Source organism: Rattus norvegicus, chromosome X, assembly GCF_036323735.1.
Source record: "Rattus norvegicus strain BN/NHsdMcwi chromosome X, GRCr8, whole genome shotgun sequence".
NCBI lineage: Eukaryota > Metazoa > Chordata > Mammalia > Rodentia > Muridae > Rattus > Rattus norvegicus.
In genome coordinates, this window is record NC_086039.1 from 70,229,290 (window position 1) to 70,257,281 (window position 27,992).

At 42.1% G+C, this 27,992-nt stretch overlaps 2 protein-coding genes across 4 annotated transcripts in view; both read right to left on the reverse strand.

Moving 5' to 3' along the window:
* Tex11 (testis expressed 11) overlaps positions 1-7,255 on the reverse strand; it is a 263,533-nt gene extending 256,278 nt beyond the window's left edge. The window contains exons 1-2 of the mRNA XM_008773302.4: positions 6,546-7,255; positions 6,388-6,449 (exon numbers count right to left, since the gene is read on the reverse strand). Coding sequence (XP_008771524.1) covers positions 6,388-6,427 — 40 coding nt within the window. The 5' untranslated portion in view covers positions 6,428-6,449; positions 6,546-7,255. The remainder of the gene's footprint in view (positions 1-6,387; positions 6,450-6,545) is intronic.
* Positions 7,256-20,799: 13,544 nt separating this feature from the next.
* Positions 20,800-27,321, reverse strand: Slc7a3 (solute carrier family 7 member 3). 3 transcript variants are annotated; one of them, XM_006257059.5, is made up of 12 exons: positions 26,517-27,321; positions 25,123-25,522; positions 24,358-24,516; positions 23,977-24,154; positions 23,717-23,829; positions 23,375-23,597; positions 23,063-23,202; positions 22,864-22,966; positions 22,245-22,411; positions 21,649-21,815; positions 21,275-21,383; positions 20,800-21,176 (listed from the first exon to the last, which is right to left on the reverse strand). In XM_006257059.5, exons 2-12 carry the CDS (start codon positions 25,490-25,492, stop codon positions 21,046-21,048), a joined length of 1,860 nt encoding a protein of 619 aa, XP_006257121.1. In that variant the 5' UTR covers positions 25,493-25,522; positions 26,517-27,321; the 3' UTR covers positions 20,800-21,045.
* Positions 27,322-27,992: the final 671 nt, after the last annotated feature.

Genomic DNA, 27,992 nt, shown 5'->3' on the forward strand with positions numbered 1-27,992 from the left:
TCTTTTCTTCCTTCCATAACTTACTTAATGTAAAGATTCATATGAAATAACTTTCATATGAAAATACTAATTTCAAAATAATTCTGATCCCTTCAAAATACATTTTCAATGTAAAGCAGTGGAACAACTTAATTGACACCAGCAGAGGTGATGGCATACTGCACTCCTTTAGTATAAAACACAGTCAGAAAATCTGGGAAGGGAGTAGAGATCACACAGCTGAATAAGGGTTGCACTAGAAAGGAGAAATTTACTATTAAAAGAAGCTCACAGAAGGGTTTCTAAATGCAATCTTCCTAAGATGTGAAGACAGCATGTCACATTAAGATCATATCAAGCAAAATCATACACTGGAAACAAAAACAAAATGGTTAAACAAAGCTATCAGAATAAAGTATAATTTATGGATTGATTTCAGTCTATCTAATTTAACAAGATTCCTGCTAGCTAAAACTCTGGCATCATTCTATTATGGTGACCCTGTTAACTTGCATCAATTAATGCTAATTAGGTAGACAAGATACTACAGACAGTGTGTGTAATAAAAAATAAATATTTTCCCTGTCTTTGAAGAAGGAAATTTCTATTCTGACATGGAAAAGTCTACAAAAAAGCCTATCCATGTGCCCTGCCCAAAGCAACCTCAGTGACCTCCATTGGCTCAACCAGTCAGTCAAAAGCCAAAGCTGCTCAAAGGTCTGCCAGGGTCAGTTCACAATTCTTTTTCATGTCACAAGGGTTACATTCAACTACTTTAGGGAGAAAGAACAAAAAACAAGATGTGGTGACTCACACCTGTAATTTAAGTACTTTAGGAGCCAGCCTATAGGATAGAATAAGACTCCATCTCAAATGAGATGGCAGTGGGGTGGGGGAAGTGGGATTAGCATGCCCATAGTGCTTCAGACTCAAGGTGTTTATCAGATGCATTCTCATTTAATTTTTAATCTACTCTATACTATACAGGAAACATTATTTTGTAAAAATAGGTTCAACTTGCAGCACTGAAAAAGGTGGAAAAAGTGTAGAACAGTAATAGAGCACCTCAGCAGTCAACCTAGTAAAAACAAAGTGACATCAAAAACTGAAGTAACTTCTTAGGAGACATAAATAGAAAATAACTGTAGGTCAAGTGAAAAATTAAAAAACCATAAGGGAAAATGCACACAAAGAAGGGAAACACACACTACCACCACCACGAACAACAGCAAAATAACAGGAATCAACAATTATCAGTCTTTAATATCTCTCTACATCAATGGACTCAATTCCCCAATAAAAAGACACAGGCTAACAGACTGGACACATAAACAGGATCCATCCTTTTTGTTGCATACAAGAAACAAACCCCCACAACGAAGTTGGACATTACCTCAGAGTAAAGAGCTGGAAAAAAGTTGTCCAAGCAAACAGACTCAAGAATATCAAATTTACAAAGCACCCACAGAAATATTTTTGGGAGATTGTGCTCAAATACAGGGTCTTGTGATTGCTAGTCACACAAACGACAACCTTTCAGCCTGAAGGTTCTCTCTTGTTCTTATTATAAACTGTTATCTCTTGTTATCTCTTATAGCTAAGCCTCTTCTTTCTTCCTTTCTTTCTTCCTTTCTTTCTTTCTTTCTTCCTTCCTTTCTTTCTAAGGTAAATGTGTTATGTTGGGGGTTTTGTTATTGTTTTTCCTCTCTTTTTTCCCCAAGAGAGAGGGGAAAGTCTGTAACTCAGGTTTCTCTGTGTAGCCCTGACTGACCCAGAACTTGCTCTGTAGACTAGGCTGGCCTCAAACACAAAGTTCTGCCTGCCTCTGCCTCTTGACTGCTGGGATTAAAGGCACGTACCGTCATTGCTCAGCTAGTTCTTCCCTTTTTTTTGTAATTAAAAACTTTTTTCATACAATATTTTTTCACTGTCCCAACTCCTCAAAGATCCTACCCACCTTCCTACCCACCCAACTTCATGGCCAGATAGACAGACAGACAGACAGACAGATAGACAGAGATGTCCAAAAATTAAAACAAACAAATAATCAAGACAAAAATCAAACAAACAAAAATCCTCTACATTAAAAAAAAAACCCACAAAACACAGTCTGTTTTGACTGACTACTACTGTATGCATGGCACATGCCGTAGAGTGTGGTTGATATCCAGTAACACTCCATAAAAGAAAACTGATTTTCCCCTTTTCTAGCAGGCATCAATTGCAAATAGCTTCTTGATTAGGAATGTGTCCTCCTCCTTTTTGCAGTGCTGGGACTTTGTTTGGTGTTGTATCTGCTATCACAGTCTGTGAGTTCATGTGTGTATCAGTCCTGTTATATCTAGAAGGCATTGTTTTCTTTTTTCCCCTCCCACCAAGATATTGTTTTCTTAGAGTCATCCACTACCTCTGGCTTTTAACAATCTTTCTTTCTGCCACTTCTTCCACATAAGCCCTGCTTTTCTTGACAAAGAATACAAAGCTTAAGATCTGTTTTGTTTTGGTTTCTATGGCTACTAAAGGTTATGTATATCTATTTAAACAACTTTAATTCAAATAATAAATAAACTTCTGCTTGCTGAGAACAATGTATTAGGCACTTATGTATATCTATTTAGACAACTTTAATTCAATTAATAAATGAATTTCTGCTTGCTGAGAATAATGTATTAGGCACTGTGGTTTCTTATCTATAAACAAGGTAAGCTGCACAAAACATAGTCTTCCCTTAATATCTATGGATTTGCATCTGTGTATTCAAGGAGCTTTAAAATATTTGTAAAAGACCAGGTGCAGTAGAACAGGCCTGTATGAAGCAAGAGAATCACTTGAGGCCAGGACTTTCAGATCATCCTGAACAACAGAAAGCTGTGTCATCTGTCAGAAAATGAATGCAACTAGAGTTCATCGTATTAGGCAAAATCAGTTTCAAAAGACAAAGATTGTATAGCAGTAGTAGCTCACAACTTTAGCTGCAGCTCTTGAGAAGCAGAGGCAGGCAGATCTTTGTGAATTTGAGGCCTACCTGGTCTACAGAGTGAGTTCCAGGACAGTCAGGGCTACAAAAAGAGATCTTGTCTCAAAAAAACAAAAACAAAACTAGACACGTTTCCTGTCAGTAATGGGCCTTAGACTTTATAGATACATAAAATCATCTATGTACTGATGATATGAAACAAGTCTGGCAGTTGTGGCCCATGCCTTTAATCCCAGTACTCTGGAGGCAGAGGCAGGCAGATCTCTGTGAATCCGAGGCTAGCCTGGTCTACAGAGTGAGTTTCAGGACAGCCAGGGCTACACAAAGAGACCCTATGTTCTATTATTTAAAAAACTACAAACAAGAAAAATAAAATGTATAGGACATGCATATATTATACAAACTCTGAAATTTTATATAAAGAACTTGAACAGTGGAGGGGGTTGCTTACAAAAAAGATCCGTCAAAAGGTTAAGGGGTTGGGGATTTAGCTCAGTGGTAGAGCGCTTGCCTAGGGAGCGCAAGGCCCTGGGTTCGGTCCCCAGTTCCGAAAAAAAGAACCAAAAAAAAAAAGGTTAATAAAATCAAAAGATACATAATTAAGTCTCCACATAAGGTATTTTTACCTTTCCATTCCTAACAGAATTTACTAGTTATTTAGAGAATTGGTAAATAAAATCTCACAGACAATTATGCATTATGGTATTTTCATGATAACAGAAAAACAAAAGAAAAATTCTCATGTGAATTTTCAAATCAGCAACAAAAATCATAATCAAGATTTTCTAAGGGGCCAGAGGCTCATTGGCAGAGTATATGATTAGCATGCCTGAAGCCCTGGGTTTAATCTTTAACACACACACAAACTAATCACGATCAATTTAATAATTAAGAACATAACTGGTAATACTGCTACCATCTTTGTATTCAATATGAATGAGACACACAAGTTATTAGGTTTTGATAAATTCCTTCAATAAATGTTTAACAATATCTACCAAGACATACTTCCCTCCCTTAAGGAGTTTATATTTTCAAACATGGTATATATTGATACACATCTTTCAATCAACCAAGTTTTAACACACTCTAATTTTACAATTGACTGAAATATGCATAAAGAAGTTAACTTGCCCAGTACCACCATCATTAAGAACAAAGCCTTGAGTAGTATCAAGGGAACTCCACTTCAACGGCATCTAAATATCCGGAAAAAAATAAAACCATAGCAGCAGTGGGGGTGGTGCTGTTTGCTTGTTTTTGAAACAGGGTCTCTCAGTGTGTAGCTTTGGCTAGCCCAGGACTTTCGATATAGACTGGGCTAGCCTCACAGAGATCTGCCTGCCTCTGCCACCCAAGTGCTGGGATTAACCATCTGTTGCAGAAAACCTGACACCTTCTTCTGACCACTGCAGACATCAGGCACACAGGCGGTGCACAGACAGACATGCAGTCAAAATACCCTTGCATATAAAATAAAAATAAATGAATCTTTTTTAAAAAATTAATTTCATCTAATTCCTTATGCAGTCTAATGTGTCTACTAGAATATTTTAAATTAAATATGTAGCTCATTAATTTCTACTAGACAGGGCTGGTATTGACTACAACTATATTCAAGATTTTTTATACATTTTTGGCAGTTTCATTATATATGCTAAGTGGGCCTCAAATTCACTACGTAGTTCAGGATACCCTTAAACTCACAATCCTCCTGTGTTAGCCTCTGGGTGCTGAGATTACACACCCAGCTCTATTTTCTGAAGACTTTATGGAATAAACAATCATAAATATATCAGTAAAAGAAAATCTAAACTCGGATATTAAAATAAGTTACAAGGGCATTTATATAACAACAAACTGAAGAAGCTAAAAATCCAAAGAAAGGAAAATAAGAATTTGTCTCCAAATTAACCATAGGAAAAGGTGTTATGTGAAGCGTGGCAATGCTGTTTGCTTACTCGAGGCATGGTGTCATTATACTGCCTCAAACTAGCCTCCTATCTTGCAGGAATTACTTGTGTGTGTGTGTGTGCGCGCGCGCGCGTGTGCGCGCGCGCGCGTGTGCGCGCGCGCGCTTACCACACACATGCACATAACATGTCACCAGTATAGAGGACAGAAGACAATCGTCCAGATCTGCTTCTCTCCTTCCACCATATGGGTCTCAGTGATCAACTCAGGTCATCAGCCTTGGGGGCAAGCATCTTTACTGGCTAAGCCATCTCACCTGCCCTTACAGTGATTTTTTAAAACAATAAATAAATTTTAAATTTCTTAAAGATAAACTTTTTTATCGCCCTGATGTTGAATGGCTTGTGGATGACAGCAGTTTTCTGAAAAAATCATTTTTACAAGCAGAACATACCGTGCTGAGTTGTCTTGATACTACAGAAGCCAATGTACTCCTTCAAACCCCTGCCCTAGAGGCAAGCTAACTGCCCTTATGTAGGCCTTACTATTAGGACAAGATAAAATGTGAACCAGCCACATGGTCTCCAAGAATAAATTTATAGTATTACATGCCCATCTGCTTGCAACAACTTTTTAAATGTACTTTTAACATAGTACTTTTCAGGTTAAACAGTATAATTCTGCATCTCCTAAAATACCTGGGAAAAGCTATAGATTATGACCAGAAAATAAGCTGTGGATTGTGAATTTTGTTTCCTTACACTAGTTCATAAAAAGTTCCAAATATTATTTCTGGTACATAAATGAGAAAAACTGGAGCACTGAATACTCTGAAAAGAAACTTAAGAGACAAACCTGCATGTGTACCTCTGAAGTGCTGGACCCCCAACCCAGGGCTTCACATGTGGAAGGCAAACACTGCCTCGGAGCTACCTCCCAGCTTGTTTTCTTTTTGTTTTGCTTTGTGAAACAATATTTGAGGTATTTCTCCAGCCTCAGTGTTACAAATGTTGGGAGTATATGTCAGGTGCGGTGTTTGACACCTGCACTCTGGAAGCTGACCTAGGAAGATTGCGAATTTGAGGATAGCCTGAGCTACATAAAGTTCTGAGTCAGAGAGAGGGGCTCTTCTGGCCTCTTTGGCCTTGGAGGTAGAAGCAACATGACAAAAGAACACCGTCGTCTGGAAAGCGTCCCAATAAGATGCACACATTGTACCACACACATTGTACCACCGGCCGCTGTGGCTCTAAGAACTACCACTTTCAGAAGTTGGTCTGTGGCAAATGTGGCTACCCTGCCAAGCTCAAGAGAAAGAATAACTGGAGTGCCAAGGCTAAGAGACAAAATACCACCAGGACTGGGTGGATGTGGCACCTAAAAATTGTCTGGACGATTCAGACATGGATTCCGTGAAGGAACAACACCTAAAATCCAAAAGAGCAGCTGATGCAGCAACCACGATTGAGAATTTCAGTCAGCCATAAAATAACTGTTACCATGCAAAGCTTGGTTACCTTTAAAGTCCATGATGCTAAGGTCAGCAATGCCATCCATGTATTAAATGTCCGGATCCAGCCTATTGAACAAGAAAATATTTTAATACTCCACCCTTTATTCTCTAATTTCTTAAAAAGACACTTTTTTCCAGACAACTATGCCCATTACATATTACCTAAAAGTACAGGGAAGTTGAGGAAGCTGAAAATCCAGGAGAAACGTTGTTAAGGAGAGAGGTTTCTGCTGTCCCGCAACCGAAAAGCTTGCTCGTCTCTGGCGGCCCAACGGCCCAAGGCCGGAAGGCGAGGTTCAGGGCTCTGTCACAGCTAGTCATGTTCTGTGATTGGTCTGTCCCGCACACACTGCCCCGCCCTCTTTATGCAAATAGATTGAGTCATACTTTGTGATTGGTCTGTTTCGGTGTTCAAACACTCTCGTGCATATCCCATCGGCCCCCTCGCTCTTGGCTGCGTTTTTTGGCGCCTTTTTCCCGCTCTACGTGGCCTTCCACTAACGGTCGCTGAGCTGAATTGGCGCTGCTTAGCCCTCCTTCCCCTACCCACAAACCTCTCGTTCTGAAGATATTACCTCAGAGCATCTCTAAGAAGTATTGTCAAATGTCTGTTTCTTCTTGGTAGTTCTAAACCCTGGGCTGCAGATGCGGGGCCCTGAGTTCGATAATACACACATATATACATAAACACACGTAATAAACAAGATGAAAGAAAAGACTGGACCACTTCCTATCCACTAAACCTCTCGCCCGCTGAAACTACAGCCTTTAAATGTGCCTCACACGCTCCTCAGGAGAGCAAAGCTCCTTCCCCTCTATTACATCATCAAAAACCACTCCCAATTGTCCTTTACGATATATTGATTCTCTGCCTTGGAATCCTGTCTAAATTCTCTACACTGGATGAAACCAGAACGAGACTTATCAGGACAAGGTCTAGACGTAAGAACAGAAGTGGACTACCATTCAAAGGAAGGACAGATGGCCAGGATTATAGAAAAACAAGAACAAGAATTCACTCATACACACGCTACAAAAACAGTGTACACAGAGCTACTCAGTGTTTCAAACTGGCAAGGTATCCCAGCACAGTAGCACAGGCTACTAGTGTCACCAGTCAGAGGCTAAAGCAAGAGAATCCCTTGAGTCAAGGCATTCTAGATCGCCTGGGAAGCATAGTAAAACCCCAGCAAAGAAATAAATAAATAGTGTCAAAATTCGGAAAAAGAAGAAATTGTGCACTCGAGGCAGGGAGGCTAACCGCAGACCTTCATATCTCCCTCCATGCCTGAGTCCCAATCCCCAAGTCTCATCCCCAGTTCGTAGAGTCTCATCCCCAGTTCGTAGCAGACCCACCTGCCGCTGTCTCTCCTTACTCTCTACCTCCCTCCCCCTTCCCAAGGGACTAAACAGATCCCCATGGAAAACCAAGCTTTCATCCTGCGGACAGCTTCACCCTGCCCTCCTACCCATCCCTTTCCCTAAATGTCAGCACCTAGAAAAAACGTTTTGCCTGGAATCACCGTGGACTTCCCTATGAGGCAACACAGAACCACCACGCTCTCCTAAGAACCACAGAGGGTAACAGAAACCCAAGACAAGACCAGAGATCAGCACCGATGTAACTGCTTGTATTACTGAGATGGGTAGGCTGATTCCATGACAGGCTCCTATCCCAGAATTCCCCTAACGTGCTTTAAATCAGGCCTGTGAGCTTACTTCTGGGTCTTTCTATCTTGGTAATGGGAGACTCCAGCATGCTGGACTTCTGCAGGATAAGAGCATTTACATACTATTTGAGTCTGGGTATCATCCTTCAGTGAATCATGAACCCTTATTTTGCGAATCCTAATTATGTTCCCCCAAAAAACTGTTTTCACTAGAGGGTCTACACATAGCTTCTGGGAACCTGTCCGGAGCTGGTTCTGATTGGTAAATAAACATGCCAGAAGCCAGTAGCTGGGAAGGACAGACAGAGGCGGGATTCTAGGATTCCCCCAGCTTGAGACTGGGAGGAGAAGAAAAGAGATCCACCATACTTTAGAAGAGTGTGACGAGAGGACAGAGTCTGCCATGGAGTAGAAAGGCAAGGAGAACACCCCGGCTCTGGGCCAAGAAAAACGTGACCCAGACGGCTGACTAATTGGAGTTAGAGCAGCCAAGACTGAATATAGAAATGAGTAAGTAGTAACTCGGAATTATCGGCGGGAGCTAGATTCTAGCAGCATAGATGCAGTCACCCAGCTATCGTGCTGCTTAAGGCATGTTAAAAGGCTCTGTGTGTGTGTGTGTGTGTGTGTGTGTGTGACTGTGATGGTGGTGGTAGTGGTGTGTGTGTGTGTGTATGTGAGTGTGGTGGTGGTGGTAGTGGTGTGTGTGTGTGTGTGTGTGTGAGACTGTGGTGGTGGTGGTAGTGGTGTGTGTGTGTGTGTGTGTGTGTGTGTGTGACTGTGGTGGTGGTGGTAGTGGTGTGTGTGTGTGTGTGTGTGTGACTGTGGTGGTGGTGGTAGTGGTGTGTGTGTGTGTGTGTGTGTGACTGTGGTGGTGGTGGTAGTGGTGTGTGTGTGTGTGTGTGTGACTGTGGTGGTGGTGGTAGTGGTGTGTGTGTGTGTGTGACTGTGGTGGTGGTGGTAGTGGTGTGTGTGTGTGTGTGTGTGACTGTGGTGGTGGTGGTAGTGGTGTGTGTGTGTGTGTGTGTGACTGTGGTGGTGGTGGTAGTGGTGTGTGTGTGTGTGTGTGTGTGTGTGTGTGTGTGACTGTGGTGGTGGTGGTAGTGGGGTGTGTGTGTGTGTGTGTGTGTGTGTGTGTGTGTGTGTGTGTATCTTCCATTCGGGAACATAAACCACTGAGGTGGGTAGCCTCTGAGTGTGAAAACCAGAAAACCAATAGGTCTTTGGGGTTTTTTGGTTTTTTGGTTTTTGTTTTGTTTTGTTGTGTTGTGTTTTTTAGTTTGGTTTGGTTTGGTTTGGTTTGGTTTGGTTTGGTTTGGTTTGGTTTTGGTTTTGGTTTATAGAGACGGGTTTTCTCTGTGTGGCTTTGAATATCCTGAAACTCACTCTGTGGACCAGGCTTGCCTCAAATTCAAAGGGATGTGCCACCACTATCTAGCTATTATTTTTTTTCGGAGCTGGGGACCGAACCCAAGGCCTTGCGCTTGTTAGGCAAACGCTCTACCACTGAGCTAAATCCCCAACCCACTGTCTAGCTATTTTATTTTATTCTTTAAAGCATGAATTTGAAAAGATGGGGTTGGGGATTTAGCTCAGTGGTAGAGCGCTTGCCCAGGAAGCGCAAGGCCTTGGGTTCGGTTCCCAGCTCCGAAAAAAAAGAACCAAAAAAAAAAAAAAGAATTTGAAAAGACTGGAAAAAAATTTAGTTCCAGGATAGTTTTGCCCAAGAGTTTAAGAGCATCGGCTACTCTCCACAGACTCAGGTAACTCACCTCCATCTGTAACCCCTGTTCCAGGGGATCAGAGACCATATTCTGGCCTCCACAGGCATTGTACCCACATAGTGCCCATACATACAGGCAAAAAAACTCACATACATAAATACAAATAACAATTTAATTTGTAAATCTGCAGTTCCAAGGCATGCCTCTGTTGCTCCTGCTCATATCAAATCTGATGTTTTGAATCTGACTTTAATGTAATCCAGGTCCATTATGCCAGCACCCTACCCTCTGACCTACATCTCCAGTATCTCCTGTCGAATCTAAAACTACCCATTGCCTGTCCTTCAGACTCACAGCAAGTTTATAAATCCCATTGTGGTGGTTAGAATATGCTTGGCCCATGGGAAGTGGCACTATTATGAGGTGTGGCCTTATTGGAGGAAGTGTGCCACTGTGGGGATGGGCTCTGAGATCTCCTAGCTTCCTGGAAGACAGTCTTCTCCTAGTTCCCTTTGGAACAAGATGCAGAACTCTCAACTCCTCCTGCACCATGCCTACCTGGATGCTGCCATGTTCCTGCCTTGATGGTAATGGTCTGAACCTCTGAAACAGTAAGCCAGCCCCAAGATTTGCCTTGGTCATGGTGTCTCTTTACAACAAGGAGACCCTAAGACACCCATCAACCTTCAAATGGTTCTAGGCAGCATAGAATATATGGATAAATAAACTTGTTTCCACCTAGTACACATACAACGCCTCCAAGTAAGAAAAAGACTTATACTAAAATTTCCATAAAGCCACGAACCAGCCTCCAGATTTGCAGACAAACCAAATATCAATACATTAGCAAGCATGTTATAAATCCTGGCTTCTATCCCAAGTTCCCCTAAAAAATTTTAAATTATTAGCATTTTTTTCATCCTGTGATAAAACCTTATGTGGCATTCTTTTAAGCCCTGGGCATCTCAATCAGCTTTGGGGTGGACGGTCATAACAGGATTATAAGCAGAGACCTAGGTTCCTATACTGAAAACATTAACAAAGTTCCTTCCTAACTCTGACAGTATCAGTATTAGAATCCATCATTATATATGATGAAGGGGTGATAGGTTATCTAAACTAATTTCTTTATCCCCTTCAAATTTCTCTGCAGACACCTAGCCATGCATGAAAACACAAGCATTTAATCCCAGTACTCAGAGGGCAAAGGCAGGCAGATCTCTGTGAGTCTGAAGTAAGAATGACACTCTGGGTTTTGGATTTGGGTCTTTTTTTGGTTGGTTGGTTGGTTGGTTTTTGCTTTATTTTGTTTTTAGTTTCTGCATCTAGAGAACACAAAGCAATGAAGAAATGGAAGACAGAAAACACAGCAATCCTTCCTTTGCCTGCTGTTTTGCTTCCAAAAAATGGTCACTTATAATCTAAAAAGATAGCATGGGAAACTTGTTAAATAATTTATAATTTTGGTTGCTTTTATTAAAGAAGTTTATAATAAATATTGCCATAATTCTTCTGACCTTTTTTGTGCATGATTTATAGATTATCTTTATCATAGATGTGAATATAGAAAATTACATAGTATGTAGGGTCCAGAACTGTCCATGTTCTTAATTCCCCACTGGAGGCTTTGGAATGTAGTCTAAGGGGAGTATTGTACTGTGATTAATGCCCGGGCTTCTCCATCATCCTAGAGTTAACTAAATCCTCCTGTATCACATAATGTGTAGCCTTGTGCTTTTAGAGTCCAGTTGCTGCAATTCAACCTAATTTCATCATATACAAAATGGGAATGAAAGTAGTTCTAGACTTCTGCTTCAATGAATAATTTATATTTAAAATATAGTATGGGGGTCCAAATAGAATACAGTAAACATCAACTGTCACTTTCCATTATCATTTCCCATCTCCCGGTTGGTGAATTAAAGGCTTCTTAGTGCCATCACCACATCTAAATTTCTAATACAATTGTAGTTTCTTTATTAATAATCAGATAAATAATGCATCATAGAGCCCTTAAGTCTTAATAATGATTTAATGCTGGAAAAGATATACAAGAGGCTGGAGATATGACTCAGTGGTTAAGAGCACTGACTGAGGACCCAGGTTCAATTCCCAGCATCGACATGACAGCTCACAACTGTCTGTAACTCCATTTCTAGGGGATTTAACACCCACACACAAACATACATGCCAACATAACTCCGATGCATACAAAATAAATAAAAAGCCTTTTTTGAGACCAAGTTTCTCTGTGTAGCCCTGGCTATCCTGGAACTCGTTCTGTAGACCAGGCTGGCCTCAAATTCACAAATCCACCTGCCTCTGCCTCCCAAGTGCTGGGATTAAGAAGTCATTTTTTAAAACAAGGTATACTGAAATCACATAACTATTGGCTAATATTAATTGTAAGCAGGACTACTATAATGTCAGAGATCACACTGCAGTAAAAGGATCAGTGAATAAAGGAAAATACACAAAAAAGATAGAAATTTGTATATTGCATGAGTATCTCCAATTGTTTCGTTCTTAATATGACCTCTTTCGATGCTACACTTAACATGCCATAGATTTTTCCTTGTCCTAGAATAAGCTGTAAATTTTCTGTCCTATCATTTAACAAAATGTTGTGGAAATAGTGAAATAGATAGTACTATAGATGAGTGGATACCTTGAACTCTAAAATGGGAGCATGAAAAGATCCTCGTTAACTGAATGGATTCAAAGAGAAAAAGAGAGCAAGAATGCCAACCAATTAACTAGGTCTCATGACTCCCTGTTAACAGAATAAAAGATTCTAAGAATAAGCATGCAATGACAGTCAGAAAATTTCTAAAAGCAAATTATCAACAGTATGAGAAAGGCCAGTTTGTTCCTCCAGATAATAAAACTACTGTGAATAAAATTATATGGTAATATTACAGATAGATAAAAGAACAGAATAGAAAGCTAGGTGTGATGGCACACACTCTTCATCCCAGCACTAGGGAGGCAGAGGCAGGTGAATATCTGAGTTCAAGGCCAGCCTAATCTACAGAGTGAGTTCCAGGACAGCTGGGGCTACACAGAGAAACACTGACTCAAAACAGAAAGAAAAAAAAAGAAAGGAAGGAAGGAAAAAAGGAGGAAAAGAAGAAAAGAAAAATGGAGTCTATAAATAAATACACCCAAATACATACAATATAGAAACTATCTAAATCCACGGGGTAAAGAATCATTCAAGAAAAAAAAGTTGAAACACCTGGATAGCCATTTCTTTTCTTTTTAAGGCAAATAACAACAACAAACAACAACAACCAAGATCCTTACTATTTCACAAACCAAAGTAAATTCTAGAGCATGATCTAGGGCCAGAAACACAAAGGAAAATAATAAGGGCTGTGTTGGGGGTGGGGCATATTTGGGGGGAAATAGTCCTGTTGTGTTTTTGTTTGGTTGGTTTTGGTTTTCCAACCATGAAGATTAAACCTTGGGCCTCACACATGCTAGACAAGTGCTCTAGCCTCAGGACTAGTAACTTCATTGTTGATCTTTCTATTTTTTGAGATAAGTTCTCACTATACAGCTATGCCTGAAGCCCATTATGTAGACTAGGCTTGCCTCAAATTCACAAAGATTTGTCTGCTGGGGTTAAAGGCATATGCCCAGCATGTTTGGCCCCAAATAAGTTTCAGAAATACATTAAAAATAAATTCTTACAAATGGAAAAATAAACAGAGGTGAAAGAAAAAGCATACTAGAAAAGATTTTCCGATATATATGTATGTAAAAGTACTTTTATTCACCTGAAGTAATTGTCATTTCTGAGGCTTACCGCCTCTGTCTGCTAACCTAGGCCTAATCCTGGAAGGTTCTAACCTTCATAAAAGCTAATCTAGACCTAGGATGTTTTCAACCTCTGAGACTTGCGAACCGAATAAGTTCACCATTTCTAGCTCTATCTGCAAAAGCTCTGGGTTTGATTGAGACATGCTGCCTCAAAAAATAAGGTGGAAGGGCTATCACAGATGATTCCTGACATCAACTTTGGGGCTTCACATGCATGCCTGCCCATAAGCATTTGCAGGCATACGTGTGTGTGTGTGTGTGTGTGTGTGTGTGTGTGTGTGTGTGTCTCCACAGAGATACACAACGTGCATGCACAAATGCACACGAGAAAAGAAAAAATAGGAAATAACTTAAAAAATTTTAAAACATATAAAAAGGCCAACTGGTAAAAGGTTCAGCTGGTAAAAGTGCTTGTCCTGCAGGCCTGGAAAGATGAAGTCAATCTCTAAAACTCACAGAAATGTGGGAAAAGAACCAACTCCACAGTAAGCCATCTTACTTGCACAGGCATGCTGTGGCATGAAGGCTCACACAGTATCATGTACCTACAGACAACAGTAATAAGTAAAATGTCAGATTTTAAAAGCAAAATTTTATAGAGAAGATAAGCACTTAAATAAAATTATATTCACGTTGGAATCAAAATGTCTAGAACAGTAGTACTGATATGCCAATATATCTACCTTTGAGTAGTGGAATTTAGGAAAATTCTCTCTTCTTTCAACTACTGAGAATCAAACCCAGGGTTTCATGCATGACAGGCAAAGAACTCTGCCACTGAGTACACATTTTTTTTTATATTTTTGTGCATTCTTAATCTCTCTACAATGAACCTTTGGGTTTTTTTTAAGATTTATTTATTTCATGTATGTGAGTACACTGTAGCTGTCTTCAGACACACCAGAAGAAGGCATCGGATCCCATTACAGATGGTTGTGAGCCACCATGTACTTGCTGGGAATTGAACTCAGGACCTCTGGAAGAGCAGACAGTGCTCTTAACCGCTGAACCACCTCTCCAGCCCCCATGAACACTTGTTTTTATCATTACAAGAAAAAGTTAATGTCCATAAGGAAAAATACAGAGAAAGATGAAGGTTTTATCTGATTGGCATATATTTTCCCCAACAAAATAGGAGGTAAACTTAAGAATGAGAGTAGGAGGAAATGACATGACAAATACAAAGGAGGTAAGAACAAGCCGTTTAAAAGAGCAAGACAAGAGCATTTTCAGACACATACATGTGTGAGCATCATTAATGTGCCCAGTCATGTCTGCAACAATACTGAATTGCACAGGTTAAAGGGCAGCTAGGAATGTTTGCATTACTGCAGGGGCTGGAAGGGAATCTGGAGTTTTGACTGGCGAGTTGGAAGCACTTGCAAAATAGTAATACTAATAATATAAATGCAGGAATTTAGGTGGGTAAGAAGACAAGCAAAGACTGAAAGAGAATGATGAAAAGAGAAAGTGTGTGGGAAGGGTCAGTGATGTTAATGGATGCATCACATGGTGTCAAAGAACTGTAGTGGGGTTATTTGAACAAGTTTAGCAGGGGAAGCACAGCAAGTTGAAGGTGAAGAACCTGCTTGAATTGGTGATTTCAGAAACCTCGATTCTGGCAAGCTTTATTGTCTAGCAATATGAGTGACACATAATTATGTACACTTATAAGGTATAGTGTAATCCTTCAATACACACTGTACACAATGCGTAATGATCAGATCAGGGTAATTAGCACCTCCAGCTGCTCAAACATGTGCCATGTCTCCTTGTTTTTTTCTTTTTTAGACAAGGCCTCACTCAGGCTAGCCTTAAATTGGCAATCCTCCAGCCTTTGTCTCCAGATGCTAAGATGCTAGACATGTACCACTGCGCCTACATATTCTCTAAGATCTCTCCCTCTCCCTCTATCCTCCATCCCACTCTCTGTTAGTTTTCAGAGCTGGAGTAAGAATCCAGGGTATTTGGCAAGTATTCTACCACTTGAGCTACTACTCCTAGACCAACACCACTAATAATTTAAATTTATTTTCACATAAAAACATTAAAATGTTCATAGTAATTCTGTGCCATATTGTGATACGATACACATATACATGGTATAATGTTCAAAGTACAGTAAACAAGTCTTAGATGTATACCCAAAGGGCAATGGAGTTGGTAGACTGGTGCCCTAGAAGCCACAAAACCTGGGTTTGATTCCTAGAACCCCAGGAAACCAGGCAACATAGCACATGCCTATAATCCTAGCACCCAGGAAGTAGAGGCGATAAGACCAGTTCAAAGTCATCCTTAACCACATGTAATAGCTAGATCAAGGGCAGCCTATCTAAAAATTAAGTACTAAAAAAGAAAGAGGGCTGGAGAGATGGTTCAGAGGTCCTGAGTTCAATTCTCAGCAACCACATGGTGGCTCACAATCACCTGTAATGAGATCTGATGCCCTCTTCTGACCTGCAGGCATACATGCATTTATTTATTATGTATTATGTATACATAATAAATAAATGATATTTAAAGGAAAGAAAGAAAAGAAGGAAGGAAGGAAGGAAGGAAGGAAGGAAGGAAGAAAGAAAGAAAGAAAGAAAGAAAGAAAGAAAGAAAGAAAGAGGGCTGGAGAGATGGTTCAGAGGTCCTGAGTTCAATTCTCAGCAACCACATGGTGGCTCACAATCACCTGTAATGAGATCTGATGCCCTCTTCTGACCTGCAGGCATACATGCATTTATTTATTATGTATTATGTATACATAATAAATAAATGATATTTAAAGGAAAGAAAGAAAAGAAGGAAGGAAGGAAGGAAGGAAGGAAGGAAGGAAGGAAGGAAGGAAGGAAGAAAGAAAGAAAGAAAGAAAGAAAGAAAGAAAGAAAGAAAGAAAGAAAGAAAGAGGGCTGGAGAGATGGCTCAGCAGCAGTTAAGAGCACTGACTGCTCTTCCAGAGGTCCTGAATTTGATTCCCAGAAACCACATGGTGGCTCACAACCACCTGTAATGGGATCTGATGCCCTCTTCTGTTGAGTCTGAAGTCAGCTACAGTGTACTCGTATGCATAAAATAAATAAATCTTTAAAAAAAAAAGAAAAGAAAGAGAGAGAGAGAGAGAGAGAGAGAGAGAGAGAGAGAGAGAGAGAGAGAGAGATATGCTATCTAAGGCTCAGGACACATTGGAAAGAGAGAGAGGCTGAAAGAAAGCATGGACCATCTGATGGGGGAGGTGCTGTGAAATGTGGTCTTCTAGGCATAACATGGCCATCACATTGATGAATCCACAGTATCTATGTTCACCTGCAGAAGATCAATCCCACAAGGTCAATCAGCATTCCAGACGGCAGCACTAATTGAACTCAGTGAGTCACAAAAAAATGAGAAAACAAAAACACCCAAACAAGTCAAACAAACAAAAAAGGGTGAGAGCGCTATGTGGGGGAGGAGCATTACAGGAGGGGCAAATTGGGTATGGCTATTTTCAAGATATGTTCCATACAAATATTACTATCAAAAAATAAACAAAAGTTTTTAAAGTTTTTTTTTTTTTTTGGACATGTTCTTACTTTTGTAGCTCAGGCTGGTCTGAAACTGGCTCTGTAGAGCAGTCTGGCCTCTAACTCTTATAGATTTACTTGTCTCGGCCTCCTAAGCACTGAAATAAAGACAATAGCATCACACCCAGCTAAATATAAATTAGTTTATATGCTAACTTAAAAAGAATTAATTAGAAGCTGGAGAAATGGATGTCATTAAGAGCAAACACTGCTCTTCCTAAGGACCTGAGTTCAATTCTCTGCACCCACACCAAGTGGCTGACAACTGCCTGTAACCCCAACTCCAGAGGGTCTCACATCTCTGACCTCTATGGGCAGTTGCATTCATTGACAGGTACCCACACCCCCACATACATACTCATAATTAAAATAATAAAAATCTTTTCAAAAAGAAAATTAATTACAAAATAAAACAGAGTAAAGTTTCCACTGTTATGGTTTAAACATCACTCTCTGTTTGACTGCATTTGGAATCACCCTTTTGTGTGTGTCTTTGAGGGAGCTTCCAGGAAGATTTAACTAAGGATGAAAAATCCACCCTGAATGTGGACAGCACCATCACCGGGCTGGGGTCTCAGGCGAAATAAAAAGAGAAAACTGAGAAATCTTGCTGAGCGCTCTCTTTCTGGTTGGTACCACAGACCAAGCTGTTTTTCTCACCATGTGTTCTCCTCATGATGAGCTACATCTCCGAGAACTGTGAGAAAAAGAAAAAGAAGTTCCTTATTAAGTTGTCTTTTTTTTGTCCAATATTTGATCATAGCAATGAGATAAATGATGAAAACATTCAAAATCCTTTCTTCTGGCTTGTTGGATATATTATTATTACCTATAGTCATCCTACTGGGTAATAGCATATCATTTCTACATATTGGGATCCTTTGAATTCCTCTCTACAGTCCTTTGAGGTATTTGAAAATACAGTTAAACTATCGGTGCTACAGAACAAACAGTAGGAATTATTCTTCCCATCTCACTGTATTCGGGTATCATTATCTAACTGTAACTGCCCCCAACCCAACACGCACTTCCTGCCACACTTTCCACAGGTCTGGCCTTAATGGAATCTTCTCTTTCCTAGCTTTTCGCTTTACTCCTTCAAAAATCCTAGGCTGTGGACAAACAGAATGTTAAGCTTTCCCATCTTGTTGCTTTTATGTACAAACCCTCCCAATTTCCAAACTGACACATTTTACCCCTTTTGATTGCTTTAAGGAGTGTCTCATGTTGCCCAGGCTGGACTCAAGCTCACTAGCCAAAACTGAGCTAGAACTCCGCCCCCTGAAGGCTGAGATGACACACCTATACCGTCACATTGGGCTCATTCTACAGGTCATTTTTAAACCTCAGAAAAAAGCCTTAATTTCAACAAAGACTTCCTCAAACCACCTGAGACCTCACGTGAAATTTCATGGTAATTCATGCACACCTGTCTGGGGACACTTCTAACTTCCTACTTTGTGTCTTTTTGTTTATTTAGGTCAATTTTATATGTCTTCTCAAGGAAATCAAGATTAGAGCATACCTAAATCAATTTTCCATGCAGTCTTCAAGCCCAGTAACAAGAGATTACTCACTAGGTTAAGCACATGAATGTTTCCAGTATATAGTATGTGATTATTTTAGCTATTGCACAGCCAAACATTTTTAAACAGTTGAATAGCTATTTTACTGCATATTAGGGAAGTACCCCCTTTTCCATCTTAGATATTGGTCAGAATATTTTTTAAATAAGCATATTTTCCAGGCAGGGGTGAACACCATTAATTCCAGCACTCAGGAGGCAGAGGCGAGCAGGAGTTTGAAGTCAGCCTGATCATAAAGAGTGCATTCGAGGACAGGCAGAGCTACACAGAGAGACACTGTCTCAAAAAAACAAACCAAACAAACAAATAAATACAATAAGTATATTTAGCTAAGGGGTGTGGCTCAATTCATAGACCTAACATACATGAAGTCCATGAGCTTTAATACCTGAAGAGGGATTTTATGTGTATGAGTACTTTGCCTGTTTGTATTTCATGCACCATGTGCACACCTGGTGCCTGCAAAGGCCAGAAGAGGGCATAGGATCACCCAGAACTGGAATTATGCTTGTGAACCACTGTATGGGTGCTGAGAATTCAACTTAGTTTCCCTGAAAGAACCTGTGCTCCCAACCACTGAACCATCATCCAGTCTCGTATTTACTTTTTTTTTTTTTGCGTTTTTAAAAGATTTATTCATTATTCAAGTACACTGTCGCTGTCCTCAGACACACCAGAAGAGGGCATCGGATCCCATTACAGATGGTTGTGAGCCACCATGTGATTGCTGGGACCCGAACTCAGGACCTCTGAAAGAGCAATCAGTGTTCTTAACCGTTGAGCCATCTCTCCAGCCCTCATATTTACTTTTTAAAATGATTTTATTTGAAATAAATATCACTCTCCCCCTCCCCCTCGCCCCCTTCCCCTTTACACTCTCAAGTTGACTGCCACTTTTCTTTTTAATAACGTTAAGGATCTTGTATTTGTCATTTCTTTTTTCCGGAAATGACAGAACTAGTACTCATTTTTCTACCAGGATATTTATTCTACTGACTTGTAACAGCTCCTTACATATAAAGGAAATTATATAACTTCTGACTCGTTTTTCTGTTTTATCCTGGGACACTCTAGTTCCACCAAGTTTCTATCACATATGACCTGTGTTGATGACTTTTAAATCTATAACCCTGGTCTGTAACCTCTAGTTCTAATTGTTGACTGTCTTTACCTATGTGACACTAAACTCGCACACAGGTTTCTAAACACATCAGACCTGTGACTGAATTTTCTTCTGACCTCAGTCTTTTGAACATATGTTACTAGGGCACACTGGCCTAAATGTCATCTGTAAAATACAATTATATTGACTTCATAAGCTAATAACAAAATGAGATTCAGAACTGGCATAAATATTCAATAAATAGTAGCATTAGCTCCCCGCTCTAGCTTCTCAGCTACTTCCAAACCCCCATCACTGCCAAACTAAAATTCCATCAGCCTGCTAGGAAGCCTTACGACTATCTCTTTTATACACACACACACACACACACACACACACACACACACACACACTCCCAATTTGTGGGGTGTGTAAGGCCCATGTGCATGTTACTTCCATCTACACTACAATTGCAGTCAGGCCACAAGCAATCTGTTTTATCCTAATTCACTTGTTTCCTGTACTGTTCACTCACTGGCAATCGTACCCTCCCTTCAGCCTTAGGTCAAATGTGGTCCTTTGAGCTTCCCCATCACTCATCCTTGCCCTGAGTCAAATCATTGTTTTATATTCGTGTTTACCTGCTTGTTTCCCTCACTAGACTGTGAGACTAGAGCAGAGGTTTGCTGTTTGAATCACCAGTTCTCAGCGCAAGGTCTAAAATTTTACATATCTGTTAAGTAAATAGATAAATGCATAGTTTTTAAGGGTGTTTGTAGCTAGGCAGCCTTTACAATCCTCTCCAAACCCTCGTCCAGAAGGCACATTATCCAGGAACAGCAGAAAATTTTGTGACTGCTTACAATAAAAAAAAAAAAAAAACATAGGACACTTCTCTGAATCTTTCCCAGTCTTAAAGCCAAGCTTTACATAATCTCTAATAAGCAAAGAACAGGACAGGTTTTTTTTTTCCCAATTTTCTTTTAATAACATTTTTCAAAGCCAGGAAACAACTACAGAGACTATTTCAAAGTGGACAAGTTAAAAACAAAGTAACAGCAAAGAATTAGCCATCATTTCGCAAGAAATACAGAGCTCTACTTCATATCCATCACTAACATCACATGAGAGGCCCAGCTCTTCGTGGGGTCAAGAGTACTCTCCATTATTGTGTAGGAGAACAAGACAACACTTGGGTATAGTTACATCAAATACTATGAACACAAGAAGTGGTGAGATCAAGGTCTATAGTTTGGGGCCTTGTCTTGGGTAGAGTTTGATGATTCTTAACTTCTTCCACGCTGTGTTGGATCCCATAGCCGAAGTAGATAGCAAATCCTAGTAGGGATAGACAACTGTAAGATGAGGTCTCCAATTGGAGATCAAATTAGAGGAGTCAGGTAGGGCACCGTTTACTCTTCAAAGCAGACACCTACCAATCAGCATCCAGACCCCAAATCGGGCCCAAGTGTCAGCTGTCATTTGCATCATCAGGTAAACATTCACAAAGATGCTCACCAGTGGGAGTAGAGGAACAACGGGCACCTACAAAACAAGATAAATCTTCATAAACAACACGATGACCTACCTACAAAGATCCTTAACCTACTGGGGACAGAGCAGTTCAAGCCCTACTCACACTCTAAATGTCGGCAGCCACTCATTTATCACATATATTATTAGACTCTTCAAATCCAGAACATGAGAGAACATCAGCTCTGACATTACGCTCTTGTGTACAATTAAAGAACATAAACTACAAGCCCTACTTGTCCCAAGATGGATTGGTGAGGGGGAAAATATCTTTTACCTTAAAATGAAGGGGAGTGCGGTTCTGTGGTTGTCTCCAGATGACCCCAGAAATTCCAAGGATCAGCCCCAGGATCAGCACAACCACTGTGACCCACACTGGGTCTCCAGAATGAAGCGGAGTTGTCCACCAGGTCAGCACCAGGCAAAGAACAGTTAGTAGTACAGCTTCAAAAGTCAAGTTGAAAGGCATCAAAACCAACTCTTGACATCAATATGCTAAGATGTCAGGCATCCCATTCCAAGGAGGGTTACCCTCTTGCTAGACCTCACCAAATGCCACTACACATTATCTACCCAACCATACTGATCTCACCAAATCCCAAAGAAAAAAGGCACACTTGGGACTGGAGAGATGGCTCAGCAGTTAAGAACACCTGCTGCTCCTGCAAAAGACCTGGGTTTTGTTCCCAGCACTCATATGGCAACGTATAACCATCTATAACTCCAGTTCCAAGGGATCAGAAGCCTTTTTGTGACCTATGTAGTTACCAGGCATGCACACAGTGCACATACATTCATGCAGGCAAAATATTCACATACATAAAAAATCAGTAAATCCTAAACAAAAAAGAAAAGAAAAAATCCACTGCTCACCAAGCAGTGATGAGCAAACATAGACAATTCGGCCAGAAAGGAGTGTGGGGATGGAGTTGACTGGACAAAATAGAGCCTGGACAGTCAGCTTTTCTGCTTCGAGTGTCTCCTCCTCTTGCAATTCCACTTCCTCTTCACCGTTCTTCATTTCTTGGTCAGGCTGATATCTGTGGCAAGAGTAAGGAAACAACTTTAAAAGTAACTCTTAACCATTCACTACTTTCTTTTCAGGTAGCTTCTTTATTACCATTAAAGTAGAAGCTTGGGTTAGGATATAAAGCATCCAGGGGACTCAATGTCCTCTTCTGACCTCCAAAGGCACACATAGACAGACATGCAGACAGAGAGATACACAGAGACACACACACGAGAGAGCAGGGGGAGAGGGGGAGAGGGAGAGAGAGAGGCTTTAATATTCAAGTGTTTGCCACAAACGTGATGACAGGACTTGAGCTCAGATCTCCAACACTCATATAAAACCCAGATGTGTCCTGCAACCCCAGCACTGGTGAGTTGGAGTTGGTAGGATTCCTAGAATTCACTAGCCAGTCAACCTAGTCAACCAATCAGTTCCAGATTCAGTGAGAGACTCCAACATACAAACACAAGCAAGTCTTACCTGAGGATAAGAACACAAATTGACACCAGGGAGTAAGCGAGCAGAGTCCCGATTGACATGAGGTCCACGAGATCAGTGAGTTCAAAGAGGAATGCCATGAATGCTAAAATCAGCAGGCAGAAGAAGCAAGTGAGTGAAGGGTGAAATGAACGGACTTGGGGAAACAACCAAAAGGGGTGGTTTGGTTTGGTTTTGTTACCTGCAATAACACCAGATACCACAGTGGCCACAATGGGTGTATGTGTGCCATTGTGGACCCTAGCAAGGACACGGAACAGAAGGCCATCTTCTGCCATCGCATAGATCACCCGAGGCATAGGAAACATAGAGCCCAAAAGGCTGAAAAAGACAATGTCCAAGAGGAATGAGTTCACCAAAGAATCTGTTCCAAGCCTGTGTGTTTATAGCATTTCCACCTCCCCTTCCCAGCACTTCTAAGGAACATTCTCTGGCACAGAAAAGACATAGCTGGAGACTACAGCCGTAGGGCAAACAAATATTGAACACTGACCTAGTAGAAAGTGCACAGAGGGAGCCAATAGCCACCAGGTAGCGGGCAGGCTCCCAGCCAACATAGGAAAAAGCTTCAGGCAGAGGGCTCTCAGGCTGAAGCTTGTAGTAAGGCATCATGAGCGTCAGTGCTGATGACACACCAAAATAAGCCAAAAAGCAGATGGACAGTGAGATCACAATACCCATAGGGATGGAGCGCTGGGGATTCTGAGCCTCTTCCCCTGCAAGAAAACACAGGGTACAATGTTCTAAACCAGGGGAGTAGGCTTGCTCCTCTGCCACCCCAAGTCTGTATGTCACACACTGCATCCAAGGCCAGCCAGGATTGTATAACTCTTACCAGTGGTCGCAATACAGTCAAAACCAACGAAGGCATAGAAACAGGTAGCAGCGCCACGGAGAATCCCTTCCAAGCCAAAAGGCATGAAACCTCCAGAGCCCATAGAATCCAAGCTAGAGTGCGAGAAGGAAGAGCATCCATAAGAGTCTGTTCAGCTAAGTGGATCCCTTTCCTCTGATGCCCGGCTGCTTCTTGTCTCCCACTCCCATTCTGGAACCCCCTCCTCCCCCATTATGGTCCCAGCTCTGTGGCTCTCTAACCTACAAGTGCCATTGGATTCACTCATAGTCAAGCAATAGTCCTCTTTCGTGAGCTTCCAGTTTCTCAGCTCTCCCTTAATGAAGCCAGAGATGATGACAAACCCGAGAACCAAAAGGTTCATCCCTGTGAACACTTTGGTAACCAGGGCGGATTCATTCGCCCCCAAAACCAGCAATCCTGTGGGAGAAAATTGTTCAGGATCCTGAGGACAAAATCCTTCTTCCAGGCTTCCTTTCCCTTTTTCCTGCCTCTGTGTGGCAGACTCTTTCTTCCCAGCTTCACGTCCTCCCATCAATACCCTCGTCCTCCCATCAATACCCTCGGGGACTTCCCAAACCCAGCCCCTCCCTCCCATTATTCAACCCTGCCTCTTGCCTCACCAGTGAGCAGCAACACAAGGGCCAAGGCAAAGAAATCTGGATATTCTGCAAGAACATGAGGCATGTTCAGTAAGATGGTCCCCTTCAGAGTCTGAGAGATGTGGTTTCCAATCAGGTTGTCAAAAGCAGAGCTCCAAGCCCGGGCCACACTGGCTGTACCTGGTATAGCAATTGTATTTTGTACTGTAATCCCAGTACTCAGGAACATAAGGTCAAGATCCCTTCCTCCTACACACAAGCCTCACAGATTCCTGCCATAATTACCCACCTTACTATTTGTGCGCATGCGCGCACCTCTGTGTGTGTGTGTGTGTGTGTGTGTGTGTGTGTGTGTGTGTGTGTGTGTGTGTGTGTGTGTGTGTGTGTGAGAGAGAGAGAGAGAGAGAGAGAGAGAGAGAGAGAGATCTCCATGCTGCTCAGGCTTAGCCTGGCCTCAAACTCAACAAATTGTTGATCCTCCTACCTCAGTCTCTGAGTGCTAGACTTACAGGTATACAATTCTAGACCCAGCTATTAATTTTAAAGACCCTAACCAATGTCTTAGTGAATGAACACCAGACAGAGGTGAACAATTGTTCTGCACTTCCGAACCCTCCATGCACCCCTACAAATAAAAATATAAACATCTAGAAGTCCTGAGATGCTAGTCAAAATAAAGAAAATTTAGACGTCACCAAAATTTCACTCAGATTTCTGGATCCATAATCCCTTTGCTATTTGTGTCTTCATCCATCCTCCCCGCCTCCCCCCAAGCATGTATCTCACCAATGACGTAGGAGAGAATGAGATTCCAGCCGGTGGTGAAGGCCCAGAGTTCACCTACGGTGACATAACTGTAGAGGTATGCAGAACCAGAGCCGGGGACCCGGGCACCAAACTCAGCATAACACAGTCCAGCCAACACAGAGGACAGAGCAGCCACCAAAAAGCAGATCACAATGGATGGTCCTGCTTTCTCTTTGGCCACCTCACCAGCCAGGACATACACACCTGCACCTAATGTGCTGCCCACACCCAGGGCCACTAAGTCGAGAGTGCTCAGGCATCTGGCAAGGCGGGTCTCACCCATGCCCAGCTCCAGCACACGTCTCCGCACCAGCTTTTGACCAAATCTTCGAAGTGCCTGCCACAGCATTCTAGTTGGAATTGAAGAGGATGCTAGGTTCTGGTGAAAAACAAGACAAAAGCCCTTCCATGGGCCTCATTGTCCCCAAGCTCTAAAAGTGAATTACAAAACCCACTCCACTAAGTGAAAGAGTTTCAGGGACAAAGGGGGGTGGTCAGAGGAAGGGATAAAGCAAGCCACTTTACCTCTAATTACCGTTTCTTCATATGCATGTAAGTGGGAATTACAATAATAATGCAAGTAGGGATTACAGTATCTCAGAGGCTGCTGGAAGGACTCGGTTCTGAAAAGGCTAGTGAAAGCCCTGTATAACACAGTGGTTGGCCTCTAGTAAGTGCTTGGACATTAGGGTTCTTCTTTTTCTGCCCAAGAACCTGTGGGATTTACCCTAGAGCCCAGCCCAGCAGCCCTGAAACCTAATGTTTCTGTTTCCTGGCCTGTGGCTCCTGGTGAATCAAGCGGAACTCAACTCGGGGCAACTCTGAAAAAAAAACCTTTTTAATACCCATTACCCACATCCCTTTCAGTGAGTGCCCAGAGAGCTTCAAAGAGACATGGCTTCCCACCGCCTGGATGACGGGACTGACCTCAATCGTATTCCTCCTCACCAAACCCACAGTGATCCACCTGAGCCCGAGAAAACAAGTGTGCCCCCACCTCCTCCTGTCCAGCGGCTAGGCTAAGCTGACCTGTGAGCACCAGCAGTAAGGCGGGGCTTCGGTCTCCGAAATTGGGAGATGCGCCTGGGGGTTGAGGGGCAAAACCAGCCGGAGAACGCTCGCACTTCCCTCTTCGCAGACTAGGGGTCCCGCCCGGTGGCCCTACACTCATCACCTAGATTTTTATGGCTCCATAAAGAAACAGTCTGGGGCTGCGCTGGAGCTAAGAGCCCTGGCTCCTGGGCTAGGGTCTTGCCAGCAACAGGTCACAGTTACGCTGATGCAACTGCATGCCCTGGTTGCCTGGAAAGCCTAGGTATACGGGGAGCCTCCCCCTCCCCACTCTGACACACGTGCCAGTCCCAAAGGCTTACCAGAGAGCGGTGGCAAGCCCAGAGGGCGAAGATTCTCAAATCTGGTTCAGTGAGGCTGACTTCAGTCGAGTTGGGCTGGGTCTGCAGACTTAAGCTGCTCAGGCTTCAACGCCCGCCGTAGCTCAGGGTCCTTGCAAGCCAAGCGGCCCCTTATATTCACCGGGAGGAGGAGCCAGTAACGTCATGGGATCCCAGCCCCAAGCCCTCTCCCTACACATGACACACAGCACAATATACATACATACATACCAACGCACGCGCTTGTACACACACACACACACACACACACTCACACACTCACACACACGCACACACAGTCACTTGGCTTTGCCACATAGGTTGCCTGAGACTGCTTCCCAACCAAAAAGAACACGCAGGGTATGGCCGGGAGCCAGAAAGGAGGGGGGTAGCCTTTAACCATTTGCCTCACTAGTGGTCAAAGACAATAAAAAGCTTCCTGACCACAGATCCCATGGGAATTTTCTACCTTTCTGCAAGATTAGTCAGAATCAGCGATCATAAGCAGTACTGGGGAGGGAAGTGAAGAAAGAGAATTGGGTTTGTGTGAAGGATGGAGGGGCAGATAGCATCAGGTCTCCATCTCACTGTGTCTTCTCCCTGAGCTTGCTTGTCTGCATGAACTCCTTCAGGACCCTACAAGAGTACCAACAGCCACCTGACTGCTGCCTCTGCTCTCACCCTCAACTGTTTCTTATACAGGCAGCAAGAGACAGTTTCAAACCACCTGTACACGGATCATTAACCCCATGTAGATTCCTAGGCCACAGTGTAGCATCTCTCCCCCTGCCTATTAATATGAAATATGAAATTATGAATATTTAAATATTGAGGGAGAGAAACTTTTTAAAATGTATAGTGATGGGGATCAATCCTGTAGGTCTCCTCAGTGCCAAGATTACCAATGAGCTGCAGCCCCACCCTTTTAATTTCATTTTACTGATGACTAAGCCGAAATTTGGCGCATCAGCCTTAGCGTTGAGCTTCAGTTCTGAGAAAACCTGGCCCACTGTTTTAAGGTCTGGTCTCCCAGAGGTGCTATACTTCATTCAAATGCACAAAAAAGAGGAAGTGTGAAGCTGATGCAAGAGGTAGGTCCTTTATAGGCTAGGAGTTACTAGGAGACTGCAGAAGATTGTAGAAATTTAAGACGCTCCCTGTGCCCCTTGGAGCTTTCTTAAAGTGGCTGGAAGGGCAGGAAGAGTTGTAAAGGCGTAGGTCTCTTCTACTAACCCATTTTAGCAGTTAAGGATAGCTTAAATACATTGTTTCCCCTAATGATCCACTATGAATATGTTATCATCAGTCATTTAGCATCCAAATGCTTCTTGAGAGTCTCCTCTGTAGCCCAAGCTTACCTGAAACTCACTATGTACCTCAGACTAGCCTTAAACTAATTATACTCTTGCAAGCTTCAACCTCCCAAAACGCTGGGGTTACGAGCCTGCACCACCAATC